Raw genomic sequence first — 22171 nt, 5'->3', positions numbered from 1 at the left:
ACTGCCTAGATCCCAGATGGTGTCCTTGTATCAGAAGTTTTCCTTCTCCCCCCCCCTAGCAGTTTCCTATAATGATGTGTTGCTTGTATTATAATAACTGTGCTTACATCATCCAAGCCAAGCGTCCCAATATAAAAAATAAAAACACACCGACTGCTATTGCAGAGGGTCGGTGTGCTCTGATTATCTCACCACCGCGAGTTGATTTCATCCTCTTTGGTCACATCCACTGTCCCCTGATCGCGATCCACCAACATCCTTCCATCTCGCCCTCCCTCCTGCTACAACAATTTGTGATAGCCGTGTCGCTTCTGAAAAAGAGCTATTTAGCTTCGTTTACCTAACCTGGTAAAGTAAAAAAAAATTAGTTTAGACCAGGTGGTTCGAGATGCCCTTTCTGGGGCTGCGAGACATGGGCAGATTTTTTTTTAGAAGGCAAATCATAACTTTGTTTTCATCAAAGCCTACGTGTGTGTTAACATTGTCGATGTTTTAACGACTTGAGAACCAAAGGGGTGCAAGGCTGCAGTAAAAGGTTAAGCCACTGATTTAGACCGATCGTTTCGTCTCATCCACACATTGTGTTCAACCACCACCATCCTAACATCGCAAAGTTTTTTTGGTTAGATCGCGTAAATATGTGTTGTTAAACCCGCCACCACCAATTAGTAAGGTTTGTCACGTAAACAGAACGTGCCAATTCGTCACTAGCACAGCACACCGGTGTGAACAAATGTGGATTCGCTCTCCTACATGTTCTGTTTACGTGACAAAACTTACTAATTGGCTGTGTCGGGTGGTTGGTGGCGGCGGGTTTAATGACACATTAATTTTCTTGGTTCTTTCGGTAAAGTCACGTAGAAGGGAAATAATAAAATAATACAAATAAAACAATAAAATAATTCTCACGACGTTTCGGCCACAACGCAAGCAGCCGTCCTCAGGTGAAGAACAGGTCTGTCGGGAAGACAGCATCTGAAAACACACATTAATTTTTACGCGATCTAGCCCAAAACAAAACCTGTATTATGCACCACCATCCTGCAGGTCACGCGACACTTCTCGATCCTGCCTCTTCCTCCCTTGCCACTGCTCCGCTGTGGAATTCCCTCCCGTCGTCGCTTCCCCCAAGCTCTTATAACGACAATAACACCCCTCTGTTTACAACTCGGATAGTGCTGTGTGTTGCTGGCCGCTTTACGTTTCGAGACCTTCGTACCTGTGCTCAGCAATTGTATCCAAAACATACCCAGCGCACTGTAGCACGACAGAACTGTGATGATGCTGCATCAGGTGTGTGTGGGTATGCCCAGCTTCTACTGAGTGGCTACGTTTAGCCAGGTAAAGGTAGGACAAATGAGAGCAGCAGCAGCAGTATTCCGCTTTCCCGTGCTCCACTGCCGAGCACCACTCTGCTTTCTCCTGCTCCACTCTGCTCCCTCGTGCTCCACTCTGCCCGGCTTCACTCTGCTCCCTCGTGCTTCCCTCCACTTTGCCTGGCTCCACCTCGCTCTGCCTGGCTCCACTCCACTCTGCCTGGCTCCACTCCACTCTGCCTGGCTCCACTCCACTCTGCCTGGCTCCACCTCACTCTGCCTGGCTCCACTCCACTCTGCCTGGCTCCACCTCACTCTGCCTGGCTCCACTCCGCTCTGCCTGGCTCCACTCCACTCTGCCGAGCTCCACTCTGCTCCCTCGTGCTCCACTCTGCCCGGCTCCACTCCACTCTCTCCTGCTCCACTCTGCCTGGCTCCACTCCGCTCTCTCGTGCTCCACTCCGCTCTCTCGTGCTCCACTCCACTCTGCCGGGCTCCTCAAGAGGAACCTCCCCGGGGTGGCGCTGCGTGGAGGCGTGACTTGACGCTTGGCCCCACCCCCACGTGCTAGCGAATGAATGCGCGTGTGAGTGGATGAATGAAAGTGTGTGAATGAGTTGAAGCACGTGTGTGAATGAGCACGTATTGATTGAAGCAGGTGTGAATGCGTACACGAGCGAAAGCACGTGTGTGGATAAATGAACGATTGAATGAAAGCACTTGCGATGAGTACACGTGAATGAATGACGGCATGTTTCTGAGCACACGAATGAATAAAGTGCCGGGTGCACGCGTGAATGAATGAAATCGCGTCTGAGTAGACGGGAATGAATGAGGGGACGTGAGTAGACATGCTTGTGAATGATATCGCGTGCGAGTGAATGAGAACACGAATGAATGACCACGTGCTCACACTCGCCGCTCGGGCTGCAGGGGAGGTTTTGCGCGTGCGCGTGGCCGCGTGTGGAGGGAGAGATGCGTGACCTCTACGCATCGTCATCATCATCATCCACCACATCGTCATCCACCATCACATCATCATCATCCACAACATCATCATCATCATCCACCATCACATCATCTTCATCATCATCCACTACATCATCGTCATCATCCGCCTCGTCTTTCTCATACACAGCATCATCAGCATCATCATCCGCATCATTCTCATTCATCTCATCCACCTCGTTCTCCACCACATCATCCTCCCATTCCTCCTCGTCGTCGGCAGCTGCCGCCGCAGCCGCCCACCCTGGTGCCGGAGCCCCCCGCCCCGGTCCCGCACAGACGCACGAGGTGTGTGGAGGGAGACAGACGCACGAGGTGTGTGGGGGGACTCAGGGGGTGCCAGGGCGTGCCGAGGGGAGAGGGGCCGGGTCCCCTTTGTCTGAGGGTGCGCGCGCCGCGAGGCCACGACCCGGCGCGGCCTGGGTGTGGCTGTGATGGTTTGGTGGTAGTGGTGGTGGGGAGCGGTGGTGGTGAAAGGGAGTTGTGGTAGTTGGAGGTAGCGGTTGTTATGATAGGGAGTGGGAATGATGGTGGGAGGGAGTGGTGGTGATGATAGGGAGTGGTGGTGGTGGTGATGGTGGTGGTAGGGAATGGTAGTGGTGATGATGGTGGTGGTAGGGAATGGTAGTGGTAGTGGTGATGGTGGTGATGATGGTGGTGGTGGTGATGGTGGTGATAGGGAGTGGTGGTGGTGGTGATGATGGTGGTGGTAGGGAGTGGTGATGGTGGTGGTGATGGTGGTGGTAGGGAGTGGTGGTGATAGGGAGTGGTGGTGGTGGTGGTGATGATGGTGGTGGTGATGGTGGTGATGCTGGTGGTGTGAGGGAGAGAGAGAGTGGTGGTGATGGTGGTGGCTTGAGGAGGGTGATGGCTGTCGAGGGGGTGGTGTTGATTGTCACGCTGGTAGTCGCAGTGTTTTATCCGTGATGGTTGTGATAATAATTGTGGTGGTAATGAGGATTACAGTGATGGTGATGTTTGTAATGATGGTGATCTTGTTCGTGGAAGATTTTCCCGAAATCTGAATGGATGCCCCGGTCGCAAGTGATGGTGCTGACGGTGGTGCCGAGTGTGGTTTGTGGTGATCCCAACCAAAAAGTTCCACCAGCCTTGCGTGTGCTTTCACAAAGACCCCAACTCGGGTTCACTACCAGCCCCCGACCCCTTACCCATCCTGACAGCTCCCCCCCACCACACCACTTATCCAGGTCCCCTTTACTAAGGGATAAACCCACCGTGCGTATCCGCCCTTTCGCGAACACGTGCGTGTGTGTGTGTATGTCGTGGGTGTGTGTGTATGTCGTGGGTGCGTGTGTGTGTGTATGTCGTGGGTGCGTGTGTGTGTGTGTATGTCGTGGGTGCGTGTGTATGTCGTGGGTGCGTGTGTATGTCGTGGGTGCGTGTGTATGTCGTGGGTGCGTGTGTGTGTCGTGAGTGTGTGTCGTGTGTGTGTGTCGTGCGAAAGAGAAGGGGGAGCGGTGGTGCAACGGTTAGCGCGTTTCGTTACGAACCCGGCGACCCGAGTTACCCGCTCACGGCCAACATCAGTGGCTATCTGAATCGGTTCTGGGCCTCCCCGAGGTTGACTCCGCCTCAAATGAGTACCCGGTACGATGTGTAAACATGGCCACTGGGGAGACAAAGGTGGCCGGGCGTGGTGCTGGTCACCCACCCCCTCGTGTGCCGTTCCGGCCTTCATAGGTGCTCGCTAACAGAACTTGCCCCTACAGTCTGTTTAGGCTATACAGGGGATCTTCATCTTTTTAGTTGTACACGTGTTTATGTATTTGTGTCTATCTTGTACAAGTGTTAATGTGAATGTATTTGTGTTTATAAGTGTTAATGTGTATGTATTTTTGCGTCTGTGTTGTACAAGTGTTAATGTGTATGTATTTGTGTGTGTGCAAGTATTGATGTGTATTTGTGTGTCTGTGTGTTGTACAAGTGTTGATGATGTGTGTTTGTGTGTCTGTGTGTGTGTTGTACAAGTGTTGATGTGTATTTGTGTGTCTGTGTGTGTGTGTTGTACAAGTGTTGATGTGTATTTGTGTCGGTGTGTTGTACAAGTGTTGATGATGTGTGTTTGTGTGTCTGTGTGTGTTGTACAAGTGTTGATGTGTATTTGTGTCGGTGTGTTGTACAAGTGTTGATGTGTGTTTGTGTCGGTGTGTTGTACAATTGTTGATGTGTATGTGTGTGTTGTACAAGTGTTGATGTGTATGTGTGTGTTGTACAAGTGTTGATGTGTATGTGTGTGTGTACAAGTGTTGATGTGTTTGTGTGTCTGTGTTGTACAATTGTTGATGTGTATGCATATTTGTCTGCGTGTGTGAGAGAGCCGACCGGATGTGGTCTGACCTCCCATAGCTCAACACGCACTGTGGAACACACACACACCAATACATACACACCAACACTCATACCACACACACACACCAACACTCATACAACACACGCACACACACGCGGTCCCGAGCGCTGCGCCTGTGTTCTCTCCCAGCTCCGGCCCCATGAGCAGCAGGAGACTGCTTCCCACGGTCCCCGCGGGACCCGCGGGACCTGCGGAGACCAGCAGGTGAGTGACCCCACTGACCCCCCCCCCCACCACCACCGGCCAGGGTGTCTCCCTACGTGTCCCTACGTCTCCCACTCCCCACGTCTCCCACGTCTCCGTGTCCCCTGTGTCCCCACGTCTCCGTGTCCCCTGGTCTCCGTGTTCCACGTCTCCGTGTCCCCTGTGTCTCCACGTCTCCGTGTTCCACGTCTCCGTGTCCCCCGTGTCCCCACGTCTCCGTGTCCCCTGGTCTCCGTGTTCCACGTCTCCGTGTCCCCTGTGTCTCCACGTCTCCGTGTTCCACGTCTCCGTGTCCCCTGTGTCCCCACGTCTCCCACTCCCTACGTCTCCGTGTCCCCTGGTCTCCGTGTTCCACGTCTCCGTGTCCCCTGTGTCCCCACGTCTCCCACTCCCCACGTCTCCGTGTTTTCTGGTCTCCGTGTTCCACGTCTCCGTCTCCACGAGTCTTTGTATGCGTTCATCAGAATCCCCGTGTCTCCGTGTTGATGTCTTCATGTCGATGTCTCCGTGTCGATGTGTTGATGTCTCCGTGTTGTTGTGTTATTGTGTTGATGCCTCCGTGTTGATGTGTTATTGTGTCGATGTGTTGATGTCTCCGTGTTGTTGTGTTATTGTGTTGATGCCTCCGTGTTGATGTGTTATTGTGTCGATGTGTTGATGTCTCCGTGTTGTTGTGTTATTGTGTTGATGTCTCCGTGTTGATGTCTGGATGCCTCCGTGTTGATGTGTTGATGTCTCCATGTTGATGTGTTAATATCGACGTCTCTATGTTGATGTCTCCGTGTTGATGTGTTGATGTCTCCGTGTTGACGTGTTGATGTCTCCGTGTCGATGTGTTATTGTGTTGATGTCTCCGTGTGTATGTCTGGATGTCTCCGTGTCGATGTCTTCGTGTTGATGTCTCCGTGTTGATGTGTTAATATCGACGTCTCTATGTTGATGTCTCCGTGCCGATGTCCACAGTGAGCTCGCGGTGGTGGTCGCTGCCCCAATGTGCTACGATGACTCGAGTCGCCGCTGGGTTCCGTGTGCTGGTGGGGGAGCGGGGGAATCCGGTCCCGCATTCATCCACCTCCTCCAAGAGCGCACCTCCATCCGCGTGTGGGGGCAGCGTGTATACGACCAGCAGGTGTGTGTGTGTGTAGGTGTGGGTAGGTGTGGTTTCAGGAAAGGGCGGTCCTGCATAGATGCCGTATTTTTCTGTCCGGCTGCTAGAGCAGAGGTGTAGGGAATTCCAACAAGACCTACATCTCTGCTTTATTGACCTGGTCAAGGCCTATGATACCATCAGTAGGCCTGGGCTCTGGGTTGTTCTTCGTGCTTTCGGAGTCTCTGACCCTCTGCTCACGATCATTAAGGACCTTCATGATGGTGAGTGGGCCCGGGTAAAACTACGTGGCCGGAAGTCAGAGCCATTCCCTGTACACCTTGGGGTGTGACAGGGATGTCCTCTGGCTCCCACATTATTTAACATCTATTTTGATCACGTAGTTTTTGAAGCCTTCAATAGCTGTACCTGGAGGAATTTCCATTTGGTACAGATATAATGGGAGGTTGATCGATGCCCGGGTGCAGTCAAGGGATGGCTCTCTATTGGTCAACCACGTTATGTATGCCGATGGTTTGGTAATTTCTGCTCATTCAGAGGAGGAGTTAGAGATGCTTCTGCTGAAACTGGAGTGAGCCACTAAGAGGTGGGGCCTTACCATCAACCCCACCAAAACTAAGCACCTGCCTGGGTATTTTGTACCATCGGACACTCCACCCACACAACTCCAAATCGGTAATGGGGCAGTTGTGGAGAGAGTGGAGAGTTTCCCATACCTGGGCAGTGTGCTTATGACCGGCTCCAGTTTAACAGCAGAGGTCTCACTCCGAATTAGTCGAACGGCAATATCTTTTCATCGGTTGCGTAACGCTGTGTGGAAGCTACTTGGTCTGTCGCTCCGCACGAAGCTTCAGGTCTTCTCGGCCAAAGTCATCCCCTCCCTTCTGTACGCTTGCGAAACGTGGACCCCCCCTAATGGAGTATCTTCGCCGGTTAGAAACATTTAGGCTGGCCTGCCTACGATCCATCCTGGGTTTAACCAGGCTGGATTGTGTGAGGAGCTCACAAATCCTTGAAAGATCTGGGCAAAGTCCCATCGGTGAGCTCCTCCGGCAGGCAAGGCTGCGTTGGCTGGGTCATGTAGCCCACGTGCCCAGTCGCCGCATTCCTAAACAGCTTTTGTTCGGCTGGATCGAGGGGGTTAAACTGGCGCGGCACGGGCTTGAGAAGAGCTGGAGTGATGTGGTTCAGGAGAATGTGGACTTGCCGATGACTGGTACCAGCGGTGTCAAGATCGGCCTCTGTGGAGGAGTTTCGTGAAGGATGCTACTGGGCAGTTGGAGGCAGTCGCCCTCCAACAACAATGGAGTGTGGAGGAGCGACGCTCACAACAGCGAGCGGAGCGCCGGGTGGCTAAAGCACAGCAAATTGGCACAGTAGGGGGCACAGGTGGTGCATCAGCCTGTCATCTCGGTCATCTCAGTCAGTCGACCCGTGGCACCTGAGTCTGCCCCGTTCTACACTTCACGTGGCCTCAAGGTGCACATGGCCTGGCACAAGCGTCGTGGGGACGTCGCCGCCACTTAGTGGCTGTTGTTTATTTAGAGCAGTGAACCTCAATTGCAGTGCTCAGGAAGCCCGCGGTCCAAGACCACATCACCCCGACCCAATACAATCTCAGATAAATGTGAAGATTGCACTCACTTTATTCAAAATCCTCCATGGACTCACTCCTGCCTAACACTCCCCTCTCACCTCACTCTGATCCCCTCCACGCACTCTCCCACCTCACCACTCTGACCGCACTCTAATCCCCTGCACGCACTCTGCTGCCTCTCCGACTGGCTAGGACTTCCCCGTGTAAACAAGCGGCCGCTATCACAGTCCTGTGACTGTGGTGATTATTATTATTATTCCTCCGCGTGCCCCCCTCTTGTGACCAAGTTACGCGGAATCCACCCGATCTCGACAGATCTCGGCAGCTGAGCCAGTTTTGAGCTTGGACAGCGACCGCCGCACCTCGAGCCGATGTCCAAGCGCTGCGCTAGCTACGTCGTCAGCAAGGGCGGTGCAGGGAAATAGTGCAGCGCTCTGCTGCACTGCACTCGCCAGCCCTAGCTCTGAGCGGCGTGGTGAAGTGCGATAAACAAAAAAACAATCGCCCACGCTGCCTGACGAGGTTCCCGTCCAGCATCGCAGTGACGAGATGTCTGTTATAGGAGAACACACTCACACACACCTCACCACCCTGCCCTCGCCGCTGCCCCCCACTCACCCTGTGCCCCCTCCGCCTCACCCCGTGCCCCCCCTTACCCCGTGCCCCCCCTTACCCCGTGCCCCCCCGTCCCGCAGACGGTGCTGGAGTGCCACCTGACGCAGGGCACGCGCTTCCACCGCGCCACCCCCACCTTCCTGCAGTGGCGCAGCGAGGGCCGCGTGTTCGGCCTGAGCTTCACGAGCGAGGACGACGCCAACCTCTTCATCAACGCCATGACGTGGGGGGCCGAGGCGCTCTCGGTGGGGGGCGCGGGAGGTACGGGGGGGGGGGGGCCTCGTGATAGGAGGGAGGGTGGCCTGGAGGCACCTGTGTGTGTGTGTGTGTCTCTGTATCTGTAGTTGTACGTGTGTGTGTGTCTGTGTCTGTAGTTGTACGTGTGTGTGTGTGTGTGTCTGTAGTTGTACGTGTGTGTGTGTGTGTGTCTGTAGTTGTACGTGTGTGTGTGTGTCTGTAATTGTACGTGTGTGTGTGTCTGTAGTTGTACGTGTGTGTGCGTGTGTCTGTAGTTGTACGTGTGTGTGTGTGTCTGTAGTTGTACGTGTGTGTGTGTCTGTGTCTGTAGTTGTACGTGTGTGTGTGTGTGTCTGTGTCTGTAGTTGTACGTGTGTGTGTGTCTGTAGTTGTACGTGTGTGTGTCTGTGTCTGTAGTTGTACGTGTGTGTGTGCGTTTGGGGGTGCATGGGGTGTGACCAGTACAGAAGCACGTGGGGGGGGGCACCTGTACACAGGGTGTGATGCACGACAGGTGTGTGTCACAGGTGAAGCTATGTGCCCCCCCCCCCCCCACCTGTTGTGCTCCCTCTCCCACTGTTTACTGGGTCATAGGATCAGGGGTGACACTTGGGAAGTGTTGAGTCTTCAGGATTGATCAAAATGGGGGGGGGGGGGTCACCACGTACATTGCATTTGGAGGAGGGGTGGCACGTGTAGCCACGTGTGTGTGTCTGTGTGTGTGTCTGTGTGTGTGTCTGTGTGTGTGTCTCTGTGTGTGTGTCTCTGTGTGTGTGTCTCTGTGTGTGTGTCTGTGTGTGTGTCTGTGTGTGTGTGTGTGTCTGTGTGTGTGTCTGTGTGTGTGTCTGTGTGTGTGCGTCTCTGTGTGTGCGTCTCTGTGTGTGCGTCTCTGTGTGTGTGTCTCTGTGTGTGTGTCTCTGTGTGTCTGTGTGTGTCTGTGTGTGTGTGTGTCTGTGTGTGTCTGTGTGTGTGTGTGTATGTGTGTGTATGTGTCTGTGTGTGTGTTTCTGCGTGTGCCCTTGTACGGTGTGGAGCGTTGCCGAAGCGGTAAGCATGCGGAGCCACGAACCCGGGGACCCAGGTTCGATTCCCGCTCACGGTCAACACCAGTGATGATTGTCTGAACCGGTCCTGGGCCTTCCCTAGTGTGTAAACATCACCACTAGGGAGGCGAAGGCGGCCAGGCGTGGTGCTGGCCCCCCACCCCCTCTTGTACCATTCCGGCCTTCATAGGTGTTCGCTAACAGTACTTGCCCCTACAATCTGTTAAGGCTATACGGTGGATCGTTGTCTTTATCTTGTGCATGTGTGTGTGAATGTCGTTGTTTCCAGAACTGAAGTTCAGTTAGCAATGACCGGGTCATCAACCTGGAAAATATTTCCAGCCCCGCACAAACCACATCCAGTCTTCCTCTCTCTCGCTATGAGCTGTGGCTACGACTGCTACTGCAGTTTACCAGCGACTCGGAAAAAGTTTAGTTTTTAAGCCCTGGTTGTACAAGTCCGTGTGTGAACGTGTGTGTGTGTGTGTGTGGCCACCACCCCCCTCATATGCTGTGCCGGTCTTGATAGGTGCTCGCTAACAGAACTTGCCCCAAGATTCAACTCTGTGGAGGATCTACACTATGGGGACCTCATTTGCCAGTAAAAATATGATAATTGGTTCTTTACCCTTCTATCTGGCAACAAAACTGACACCTTTTTGCAAGGAGTCATGTTTGCATAGACCGCAATACCTGCAGTCATAAATACAAACAAAAGACATAACTCTGATAATGTGCACTGTCCTTGAAGTTGATTGGTCCACACCCGAGACAGCTTTCCTTCAAGCCTAGTCTCATATGGGTTGGACCAGATGACGCCAAAAGGCGCACAACTCAAGGACAATGCACCATCAGAGTATGAGAGCTCGGGGCAAGCATCTACACTATGGGGACCTCATTTGCCAGTAAAAATATGATAATTGGTTCTTTACCCTTCTATCTGGCAACAAAACTGACACCTTTTTGCAAGGAGTCATGTTTGCATAGACCGCAATACCTGCAGTCATAAATACAAACAAAAGACATAACTCTGATAATGTGCACTGTCCTTGAAGTTGATTGGTCCACACCCGAGACAGCTTTCCTTCGAGCCTAGTCTCATATGGGTTGGACCAGATGACGCCAAAAGGCGCACAACTCAAGGACAATGCACCATCAGAGTATGAGAGCTCGGGGCAAGCATCTACACTATTGGGACCTCATTTGCCAGTAAAAATATGATAATTGGTTCTTTACCCTTCTATCTTGCAAAAAGGTGTCAGTTTTGTTGCCAGATAGAAGGGTAAAGAACCAATTATATTTTTACTGGCAAATGAGGTCCCCATTGTGTAGATGCTTGCCCCGAGCTCTCATACTCTGATGGTGCATTGTCCTTGAGTTGTGCGCCTTTTGGCGTCATCTGGTCCAACCCATATGAGACTAGGCTCGAAGGAAAGCTGTCTCGGGTGTGGACCAATCAACTTCAAGGACAGTGCACATTATCAGAGTTATGTCTTTTGTTTGTATTTATGACTGCAGGTATTGCGGTCTATGCAAACATGACTCCTTGCAAAAAGGTGTCAGTTTTGTTGCCAGATAGAAGGGTAAAGAACCAATTATCATATTTTTACTGGCAAATGAGGTCCCCATAGTGTAGATGCTTGCCCCGAGCTCTCATACTCTGATGGTGCATTGTCCTTGAGTTGTGCGCCTTTTGGCGTCATCTGGTCCAACCCATATGAGACTAGGCTCGAAGGAAAGCTGTCTCGGGTGTGGACCAATCAACTTCAAGGACAGTGCACATTATCAGAGTTATGTCTTTTGTTTGTATTTATGACTGCAGGTATTGCGGTCTATGCAAACATGACTCCTTGCAAAAAGGTGTCAGTTTTGTTGCCAGATAGAAGGGTAAAGAACCAATTATCTGTGGAGGATCTTTGTCTTTGTATGTTATATCCGAATCGGTCAAGCGGCGTTATCTCTTCGTCAGCTGTGCAACGTTGTGTGGAAGCTTCCTGGTCTGTCGCTCCAAACAAAGGTTTAAATCTACTCAGCCATAGTTTTGTGCCCTCCTCTATGCTTGCAAAACGTGGACCCTTCAAATGGAACATCTGCGTCGGTTTGGTGGTGACTAAATGTGTACGGCACAGGCTAGAGAAGAGATGGGATGATGTGGTACAGAAGGATGTTTGGCTGAGTGGACTTGCTAAAAACTGGTCCCAGTGGTGCAAGGAGGAGACTCATGAAGGATGCTATTGGGCAGTTGGAGGCAATCGCCCTCCAACAATAACAGAGGGCAAAAAAGTGACCCTCGCAACAACGAGCGGCGTAACGGGTGGATAAAATGCAGCAAGTTGGCACAGTAGGGGATATAGTCATCTCAGTCAACCCATGGCACCTGGGTCTGTCCCGTGACCCCCTGACAGCAGCGAGCCTTCCACACTTCATGTGATGGCCCCAAAGTGCACCTAGCCTGGCACAAGCGGTGTGGTACCGTCACTGTCACTAAGTGGCGAATGGCAGTTGTGTGTGTACACACGTGTGCACGTGTGTATGTGTGTACGCAGTTGTACCGGCGTATGTTTGTGTAGTTAAACGCACGTGGGTGTAGGGGAAGCGGGATTCCGGTCTGTGGTGATGGGAGGAAATCTGCAGTAGCTGCGCGGGTTGTAGTACCCGCGCGTGCTCGGTGCATGCGTGTGTGATACTGTGCGTGTGTGACACTGTGCGTGTAGTGTAGCGGTTAGCGCGCTGCGCTATGAACCTGGCGACCCGGGTTCGATTCTCGCTCACGGCTAACACCAGTGACGATTATCTGAACCGGTCCTGGGCCTCCCCTAGGTCGACTCAGCCTTAAATGAGTACCTGGTGTGGTGTGTAAACATCGCCACTGGGGAGACAAAGGCGGTCGGGCGTGGTGCTGGCCACCCACCCCCTCGTGTACCGTTCCAGGCCTTCATAGGTGCTCGCTAGCAGCACTTGCCCCTACATTCTGTTAAGGCTATACGGGGGATCTTTGTGTGACACGTTGCGTGTGTGACACTGTGTGTATATGGGACCTGCGGTGCGGTAGTCGGCAGACTGCACCACAAAGAACGAACGCAGCCACCCAAGTTAGATTCCCCGCCACGGCCAAGATCATTAGCGAGTGACTTCTCAACCAGTCCTAGGCCCCGCCCACATCAGCTCAGCCTTAAATGAATGCCTGGTCCGGTGTCTAAACAAAGCCGATAGGGCGTGTTGCTGGTCACACCAACCACCTCGTGCGCCGTGCCAGCCTTCATAGGTGCTGGTTAACAACAGCACTTGCCCCAACAGCTTGTGTAGACTATACGGGGGATCTTTGTCTGTACACGCGCGTGTGGACTGGTGTACACGTGTGTGTGTGTGCGTGATCATCTCAGGAGGAAGACCTCCACAAAGCCCGGATCGTGATGAGGCCGAGTCGGGCGGCGACAGGTGCGTACGTGTGAATGTATGTATGTGTGTGTATGTATGTACGTGTGTGTATGTATGTACGTGTGTGTGTATGTACGTGTGTGTATGTATGTATGTGTACGTGTGTGTGTATGTGTGTATGTGGAGCGGTAGTGTAGCGGGTGAGCGTGCTGCACTACGAACCCGGCGACCCGAGTTCGATTCCCGCTCACGGCCAACACCGGTGACTATTACCTGAATCGGTCCTGGCCCGATTCAGATAATCGAATGCCTGGTGTGGTGTGTAAACATCGTCACCAGGGAGACAAAGGCGGCCTGACGTGCTGTTGGTCACTCACCCCCTCGTGTACCATTCCGGCCTTAATAGGCTCTCGCTAACAGCACTTTCCCCCACAGTCTGTTAAAGCTATCAGGGGGATCTTTGTCATTGTACCTGGTGGATAAGTATGACGTCATTAATGTGTCGTTCTGCCATACCGGCACTTCTCAGTGCACCAAACTTGCCGAGCAGCACTCTTCTGAATGGTTCCTATTGCTGCACTATGATGGCAATGGTGGTGAGTGTGCAATGAGTGTGTGCGTGTCTGTGTAGTGCAGCGGTTAGCGCGTTGCGCTACAAACCCGGCGGCCCGGGTTCGATTTCTGCTCAAGGCCAACACCAGTGACGATTATCTGAACCGGTCCTGGGCCTCCCCTATGTCGACTCGGTCATCGCCACTAGGGAGACAAAGGTGGCTGGGTGTTGTTCTGGCCACCCCCCCCCCCCCCCCCGTGTGCCGGCCTTCATAGGTGCTCGCTAACAGCACTTGTCCCAACAGTCTGGTTAATATTCTTTGGGTCTTTCGCTAAAGTCACGGGGGATCTTTGTATTTTTTTTGTCTGTGGAAGCTCCTCCAGCAGGCGAGGCTGTGTTGGCTGCGTCATGTAGCCCGCATGTGCAGACATCCCAAGTGCAAGCAGCTTCTGTTTGGCCGGTTAGGGGAACTAAATGGGTACGGCACGGGCTAGAGAAGAGATGAACTGATGCGGTACAGAAGGATGTGAGCTAATTGTACTTGCCGATGATGGGAACCAGCGATGTCAAGATCGGCCTTTGTGGAGGAGGCTTGTGAAGGATGCTTCCGGGCATTTGGAGGAAGTTGCGCTCCAACAGGAGGGTAGAGAAGCGACCAAAGGTGGTTGGGCGTTGTGCTGGCCACCCTTGTGTTCCATACCGGCCTTAATAGGCTCTATGGGAATCTTTGTGTGTGTGTGTGTGTGTCTGTCTGTCTCCATGTGTCTGCATCTCAGCTTGTACGAGTCCCTAGACTCGTACCAGGACCTGGACAAGAGTTTCCACGGTAACACCTCCTCACGGGGACCACCTTCTCTTCTCCATTCCCGTTGACATCTCTCCTTGTCTTACCTCTCACCATTTCCCTCCACGTCACTACCTTCTCCACCTGTCCCCTTCACTCATCTCACTTTCCCCTCCCTTACCTCATCTCTCATTTCCTGTCTCACATATTCCCTCCCGATAATTTCACCTCATCTCTATTCTCTCATCTGTCTACTTCCCATCTCCCCTCTTTTCTCACCATCTCTCCTCTTTGCTAATCCCTCCTCACCTCATCATCACTTCTTCTCATCTCGCTCGTTCATGACGTTCGCCCCCATCTCTCATTTTCCCTCCCCATCATCCCTCTCCTCGTCCTCAACCTCGTTGCAGTGTCCCCTCATCAGTCTCACCGTCCGTGTTTAGGTTTCAGTGACGGGGGGACCTAAAGGGGAGGGGGTGGGGGCGGGGCAGGGTAGGGGGACTCGAGGGAGGGATCGGAGGGGGTTCACGGGACCCCTGTTTGTTCCCACTTCAGGACGAAACGGGGCCTCCACTTTGGCCCACACTGCGGCCCCCGTGTGTGGAACGGGACCCCAGGGTGCCCAGCCTGGGGGGGCCCAGCCTGGGGGGGCCCAGGCTGGGGGGGGGGCCCCGCCACCCCCGCCCCCTCCCCCACCGCCGCCCCCCGCAGGAGGAAGCGCGGCCCCAAGGCCCCCTGCGTTCGGGGCCTCGATCACAGGGGTCCAACTCAAGAAAGTCCAGCCGGTAACCAACAGCAACGCAATCGCAACAACCATAACGCAATCGACAGCAAGAACACTGCAACAAGAAACAACAACATAAACACAACAACAACACAGCACCGATAACATACTCCAACAACAACGCCACGAACACTGTAAGGCAGGGACACGAAGCAACGCTTAATTTAGCCGCCACTTGCCCGGGTCAACGACCCAGGAAATATATAAAAAGCGTCAAAACGCAACCGCATCATGCGAGTGAGTGGCATTGGGGGTGGGGGGGGGGGAGTGCGGGGAGAAGAAAAGCGGAAGTGGAGGACGAGGAGGTTGGGAGTTGGCGGAGTCGGGGGGGCAGGGGGCGGACAAAGCAACCAAGGCCCAACGAGTCCCAGAAGAGTCCGTGGGCGGCCGGGGTGAGGGTTGCTGCCACCTGCCTCTGGGTTTGCCCCGGACAGTGCGGGTGTTGGCGTCTGTGTTTCGGGCGGTAGAAATTGGTTTGTGCCGAGTTCCCGCGGCCGTTGTTGCTGCGTTGAACTTCGGTCGGCCCGCAGTGGGCCTAGGCCGACTTGAGAAATGTGTCTGGGGGTTGGCCTGTGAGAAAGGGGTCCACGCATCCCCCCAGCGCCTCTCCCAGGGCGTCTCCCCCAGGGCAAGCTCGGGAGGGCCCCCAGGGCCCCACACCGCTTGTGGGACTGGGCCGCCCGGGAGCCGGCGTCCACGCGGAGGGATTGGGCAGCAAACGTGGACACGTCTGGAACGGACCGATTCTTGCGGATTGTTTTATTCAATAAACAAACATTGCGTTTGAATTAGAGACATTGATATTTGCCGTAAATAATGGCATGTTCATTGAGACCTTTTGGTGAACGTCGATGATTTCATCAAACACATCGAGCGTTCGATACGTCGATGGCTCTCAGTCCATGTCCAAACCCTCGACTCGAGCTTGTGAAGGGCTCCTTGGGTATGGACAGGTGGACTACACCTTTAACCCCCGCTCCCCCCCCTCTCCACTCCCCTCCCCTGGGCACCCCCCCCCCCCCCCCCAAGACTGAGGAGTCGGGGCCTGGAGGAGGAGGGGGCAGCCGGGGTCCCCCAGGAGGAGGAGGAGGCTCTGGGGGGGGCCTAATGGATGAGATGAGTGCCATGCTGGCCCGGAGGTGGGGTCCCTCGTCAACATCATCATTAATAATCACCATGATTCACCATCATCATCCCCGCCACCACTACCATCACGATCACCATCACTCACGTCGCCATCACTTCTGCCTCCTTCACCATGATCACAACCATCATCCTGACGACCGTCGCTGCTGTCGACGTCATCACGATCGTCAACACCATCGTCATGCGGCATGCGGCTTGCACGACAATAATGACGATCGCAGCCTTCCTGCCTCTACACATCATTGGCAACCCCCCCCCCCCCCCCACCGTGTGTCCCCGCAGGAAAAAGACCTCTCAGGGGGTTCTCTCGGCAGCGACGGGGACCCCCGGGACCCCAGGGACCCCAGGGACCCCAAACCCAGCACCGGGACCCGTGAGTGTCTCCAGGTTTACCTGTGATGGTGGGATGGTGTACCACTGATGGTATGATGGTGTGTGACTGTGATGGTGTGCCAATGATTGTGTGATGATGTGTCACTGTGGTGGTGGGTCTCTCTTTGTAGGAGGAGGCTCCGGCTGCGATCGCTGGTCCCAAGAAAGACACGAGGCCTCTCGGTGTGTCACCATAGCGACCGCATCATCTCAGCTCTAGACCCTTCCAGATCACCAGGGGCGGGGGATCCTGCCACATGAGGCCTACCGCTTAGAAATGGCCCATAGACGATGCTTATCAGTCACTGCAAGTAGCACCTTAGCAGCACTAATCGAGCACTAGAGGGGCGCAAATGTTTTCAACCTGGCAACAAGGGGGTGTGTATTGGGTATTGTTGTGTGTGTATGTGACGTGTGTGAACCGAGTGCTTGTTGAGTGGTGTTGTTGGTGAGTGTGTGGGCTCTCGTTGGGCGCCTGTTGCTGGCGGTGTACCGCTCCCTCTTCCCGTGTACCGCTCCCTCTCCCCGTGTACTACTCTCTCTCTCTCTCTCTCCCCGTGTCTGCCCGCAGAGAGCCCCAAGAAGGCGCCTTGGGCCAGCGGGAAGCCGCTCAGTCGATCGCAGTCCAAGTGCGTCCCTTCATGTCCACCTTCTCCTCCCCTCCCCATCGTCATGCGTCATCTCCATCCAACTGTTCGTCCATCTGTCGGTTGATTCGCCGTCCATCAGTCATGTATATCCGTCCATTGCTTTGTCTGTTCCTGTGTATGTCGATTCATTTCTCCGTCCATTTTACTGTTTATCTGTGCGATCATCTGTCCACACGTCCGTCCATCCGTCCACGCGTGCGTTGTGTCCGTCCCCTGTCCCCGTGTCCCCGTCAGGCTGGAGATGGGCCGTGAGGCCACGGGGAAGGAACCCGGTCCCTCCCTCAATACCTCCAGCAGCCTGAGCAGGTGCCTACGTCTCGTAATCTGTCTCCCTCTCCATCTGTCCGTATGCCTCTCCACGTCTGTTCGTCGGTCCGTCCACCGGTGGTCCGTCCGTGCATCAGGCTGTCTGTCCATTCGCCTGCAAAGTGCGTCCACATGTCTCTCCAACACCTGCCCGCTCCTCCTCCTCCTCCGTCTCTGCAGGCTGGAGATGAGCCGCGGGGCCGAGAAGAAGCAGCCGGACGCTGCGCTCAACTCCTTGCGCAGCCTGAGCAGGTGCGGATGCAGGGACAGCACTAGTGGGGTGGGGGGGGGGGACTGGCCTGGGCCCTAAGCCACCAAATGACCCTGTGGCTTCCCCCCCTCCCTCGCCCCCCTCACTGTCCACTGGCCCCCCCACCCCCTCCCACCTCTCTCCACCACCAGGACCAAGTCGTGTGTCGGGTCTCTGACGCTGCACGCTGTGCCGGATGGCGGCCCCTCGCAGAACCTCAAAGAGGTTCGTGCCCCCCACCCCCCCGACCTCCCACCCCCACCACTTACATTCGGTCTCGTTGCAGCGAATTTGAGTTTTTGCGCACTTTCTGTCCCCCCTCCCTCCCCCCCGTCCTCCAATGTTCATCGGCGTATTGTACCGGCCTCAGGTTTTGTCGCAAAAAAATAAGAAAAAAGGGTTCCGAGCACCGACTCCACACACACATGGGGCCCGCCAAGGCCTCTGGGTCTGCGGCCTCCAGGTTTTGGGGCCTCTGTGTGGTGGTGCTATTTTGAGGCAGGGGTTGGTGGATCAGGTGAGAGATTTGTGAAACTCCGAAAGCCTACCGCCGAGCTGCAATGTGTCCCGATGTCGGTAAGGCAGATGGATTATTGAATCTATCTGTACGGAGCGTGGAGCGTTCGTGTCTAGGTTTGCTCTGGGTTCCTCCCACGCGAAGCCAAGCTCGTTGGTTATAGAATTTGTGGCTCAACAGCCTGATGTAGCAGGACACCGCCTGAAGCAGAGCTTGCAAGTGCTACGGCGACAGATTGAGCGATATAATACTGGAGGGTTAGTCCAGGTCAGATCGGGACAATTTGAGGATGATATCAAAACCAAATGAAACATCAGTTAATTATCATTATTATTCCACGTGCTCACCCAGAACATCCTAACTGTGAGACTCAAGACTATTTCAGGAGAGCCCTGCCATGTACTTGCACTCGAGAGCAATGCTGTTGCTGTGTGGGAAGTCCCAATCGAATAAATTGGCAGGTCAAGTTTCAGCACTTGGGACGTTTGGCCAACACGGTCACATTTCGTGGTGGGTTTACCTTCGAGAGGAAAGTTGGGGAACATACAAATTCCCTAGTCGGGGAATTGAACCCAGGCCCTTCTTGCTGTGAGGCACAGGTGTTACCACCGCGCCGCCACCCTCTTGGTGTTCATGGCGCCGATAGTGGGTGCTCGCGGAGCGGACGGGCGTCGTGACGGTGGCTGTGTGGTGCGCGCGGTGCCCTAGGAGATCCTGGCCGGCGTGCGGCAGGAGCTGCACAAGGTGAAGGAGGAGATCCTGGCCGGTGAGACCCGGGGGGGGGATGGGGGGTGAGGGGGATGTTGGTAGAGGGGGGGGGGGTCTCTAATGTTGGAGGGCTCCTGTGCACAGGGCCCCCCATTTCTTCAGGTGCCTGCAACCTTGTGCCGTGTCTCTGCGCATCCCCATTTCTCTGCATCTCTGTGTATTTCTGTGTCTTTGTGTCTCCGTCTGTTTCCTCTCCATTTTACTTTCTCTAGATCTCTTGTTCACCGTCTCTCGGTGTCTCTGTCTCCCTCTCCGTGTCTCCCTCTCCGTGTCTCCACTCTCCGTGTCTCCACTCTCCGTGTATCTCTCCACGTCTTTGTCTCGCAGTCTCTCGCTCCGTGTCTCCATTCCCCACCCCCCCTCCCTGTGCACACGGCCGCCGTGTCCGTAGCAGTCACGTCTCCGTGCCCGGGGCCACAATTGCACGGCCCAGGCGACACCGGGACTCGCATGGCCCAGTCTCCCCCCTGGTGGCATCATTCACGTCCCGGCTCGTTAAGCGCCATCGCCCGTTAGTGTTCTTCACTGACAATAGGCAAGGGATCGGAGAGCGCCTGAGTAGACCCTGACCTATCTCCCTCCTCTGTCCCTCTCCCTGCCCCCCTTCACCCCTCCCCTCCTTCCCCAGCCGTGCGCCAGGAGCTCACGCGGTTTAGCAAAGCCTAGCGGTGGCAGCAGCAATAGCCGAGGATTGGGGCCGGGCCCCCCCCCCCCAGGCACCACCAGCCACGGACCACGACGTTTGCAACCGCACTTCCCCCGCCCTTGCCGAGCACTGCGTGTGAAGTCGGGGACCCACGATGGACGCGGTCACACTGTGTTTGAGTTGACTCGCACACTCACGGTTGCACTCATTCACTCGCTCACAATCGCACGCCTCCCAACTCGCTTAGACGCCTTGCTGTTGACTGTTCGGGTGTTATGACGTGAGATGCAATGAACGCGTCATTAGCGCCTCGTCTTCCCTGGCCCTGCTTGGCCCCCAGCCAGATTCAGACGTTTTCTTGCGAGGCCAGCAGTAGCACTGTTTGGTTTCTGGCTCGGCACGGCAAATAGCCGCTGGAAAACCACCCATACCATAACGGGCCCCGCGCTGGCTCTGCTCAGATTTGGCAGTGGAAAAGGGTGTACGGTACGTCATGTCCATGACCATTGGGAACTGTTGTCTGTGGCCCAGTATTGGCCCAGGGCCTGGGTCCTCATCCCCACGCTATATAGACTCGCTTCCTCTCGCTCCATCCCACACCTCCTCGTCCTCGCCATTCTCCGTGGCTTCATGCAAGGGTCAGGGTTTTAGTCCGGCCACGGCTGGAATTGGTTGTTGGCCTGCCCGTGTGGTACGCAGGTCCACAATATATATAAAAAAATGTAATGTAAAATAAGTTACGACGAAAAATACAACTAAGCACGGAGCTGTGCGCAGTCAGTATTTCGATTCATAATTGCGTTTTGGTTCAGGCTCCGTAAAATGTGTCGCAAGACCCTCTACTGCTTGACGCAGCCAAACAAAATCGGTTGTTGCATACACGCGTTTGACGATGCCAGTTGTTTTCAGCTCACTCAACGGATAAAGTTGGAGAACGATTCCCGCAATCAACATTTATCCATTAGACTTCCTGGATGTTACTTTGACTTCATGGACCTTGTCCTGATGATGCTCTTCGCCGTTTCAAGCGGTACGTTTCGAACGGAACGTCGCGGCATATCTAATCGCTGAATCTGGTTGTGATAATTGCTCACTAACTTCACCGGTGAGCAAAACAATTATAATTGGCGTGTCGTTAAACGCTCATACGCGTGACAATTTCACTGTTGGGTGGGTGGGTCTTACAGCAGAAATGTAACCGGATTGTTACGTGGCCTAACCCAAATATCAATTATAAATAATAAATATATAGAACTTTATTGATATTGTCATTTTAATATGGGGACAATATATATAACAAAAATACTACCCTTTATTAAATGGGTGGCAGGGTGGTGAAGCGATAACGCTGCTTTCCAGTCGTGGTGGTTGAAACGGGGCCGTGGGAGTTTCGCTTCTGACACACCTCAGCCCGCACCCTCCTGCTTGCACAGCCCATTATACCCCAGCCTAAACACACTTGTCCATCAATCCTAGCCCATCAACCCTAGCCCATACATCCTAGACCATCAACCCCAACCCATCACCTGGGCTCGATTAACGCAGGGGCTGAACGTGCTGCAGCCTGGGTCCTAGGAATGATAAGTCCCCCTTTATTGTGAAATGTGTATTAATTTATCATGGTTACAACGCAATACTGGAGCACTATGACACGTCCTGCGGGTAGTTTGGGAGTAAAAGCCATCGCATCGCTGTGTGTATTACTAGCAGCCTTGTACCGAAATTAAAATAGTTCTTTTTAACTTTGATTGAGCCTTTAAATCTTGCATCGCGTTTAAAAAAAAGACAAGAGCTGAAATTGCCAAACAATCGATCATTTGGCTTCATTGGGCAAGGGTGGTGGTGAAATGGTCAAGGGAAGGAATTAAATATACAAAGAGGACCCCCCCCACCAAAGTATACCCATCCTGGGCCTTCCTCAAATGTTATGTATCTCTGCCCATTCCATTGAGCCCACCACTGCTACATCAGCTCTCGCCACTCCATTATTAGGCTCGCCCATTGCTGTCAACCCAGTCCATCGCTGTTTTCGAAGCCCATACATCCTATCCCATTGCACCTCGTCCATCATCCATTAACCATAATTCAGTGTTCTTCATTGCAAGGCCCGCAGGCCACTGGCGGCCCCCGGTGGCCTTTAGTGCGGCCTCTGACGTGCGGCCCCCCGACAAGACACACAGAGTGACAACATCCCCCATCATCATCGTCGTGATGCTGTCAAACCCCCCTAAGGTTTCAAATGTGTGGCGGCCCTCACACTGACGATGTCTTATCGGCAAAAGTGGCCCCCCTCTGAAAATTGGTGAAGAACACTGCCATGATCAATCTCCCCTGCCCAGCCTGTCACCTCCATGACATGCAACAATCGCCTCCACACCCTGGATAAGATGTGCACCCTATGCGGACATGTGTGGAGACAAGTATGTGCGTGTGTATAGGTATATATACACACACACAGGTTTGTGCACTGATGTGTGTGTATATATAGGTGTGTGTACAGGTGTGCTGGGGCTGTCGG

General features: G+C 54.0%; 1 protein-coding gene across 4 annotated transcripts; it reads left to right on the top strand.

The window, feature by feature from the left end:
• The first annotated feature begins 1984 nt into the window (after positions 1 to 1984).
• Positions 1985 to 22165, top strand: LOC133342330 (ena/VASP-like protein). 4 transcript variants are annotated; one of them, XM_061551418.1, is made up of 16 exons: positions 1985 to 2612; positions 4825 to 4899; positions 5863 to 6028; positions 8300 to 8480; positions 12883 to 12937; positions 14207 to 14256; positions 14770 to 14999; positions 16028 to 16137; positions 16427 to 16517; positions 16648 to 16699; positions 17088 to 17145; positions 17401 to 17472; positions 17653 to 17724; positions 17875 to 17947; positions 18948 to 19005; positions 19636 to 22165. In XM_061551418.1, exons 2-16 carry the CDS (start codon positions 4835 to 4837, stop codon positions 19671 to 19673), a joined length of 1371 nt encoding a protein of 456 aa, XP_061407402.1. In that variant the 5' UTR covers positions 1985 to 2612; positions 4825 to 4834; the 3' UTR covers positions 19674 to 22165. The 4 variants fall into 4 exon arrangements, with proteins under 4 accessions (XP_061407402.1, XP_061407403.1, XP_061407406.1 ...); XM_061551419.1 differs by having other exon boundaries at positions 1985 to 2639; XM_061551422.1 differs by lacking the exon at positions 4825 to 4899 and having other exon boundaries at positions 1985 to 2639.
• The last annotated feature ends 6 nt before the right edge of the window (positions 22166 to 22171 follow it).

The sequence above is a fragment of the Lethenteron reissneri genome, chromosome 14 (genome assembly GCF_015708825.2).
Source record: "Lethenteron reissneri isolate LAM-NWPU_2019-01 chromosome 14, ASM1570882v1, whole genome shotgun sequence".
In the NCBI taxonomy this organism is placed as follows: Eukaryota; Metazoa; Chordata; class Hyperoartia; order Petromyzontiformes; family Petromyzontidae; genus Lethenteron; species Lethenteron reissneri.
This window is presented reverse-complemented; position numbering and strand designations above follow the sequence as displayed.

What these genes read in the sequence shown, in the direction of transcription:
- LOC133342330 (XM_061551418.1), top strand. Translation starts at nt 4,835, where the DNA reads ATGAGCAGCAGGAGACTGCTTCCCACGGTCCCCGCGGGACCCGCGGGA. An exon ending in CAAACCCAGCACCGGGACCC is followed by an intron (nt 16,518 to 16,647) that starts GTGAGTGTCTCC and finishes CTCTCTTTGTAG; the next exon opens with GAGGAGGCTCCGGCTGCGAT. An exon ending in GAAAGACACGAGGCCTCTCG is followed by an intron (nt 16,700 to 17,087) that starts GTGTGTCACCAT and finishes GTCTGCCCGCAG; the next exon opens with AGAGCCCCAAGAAGGCGCCT.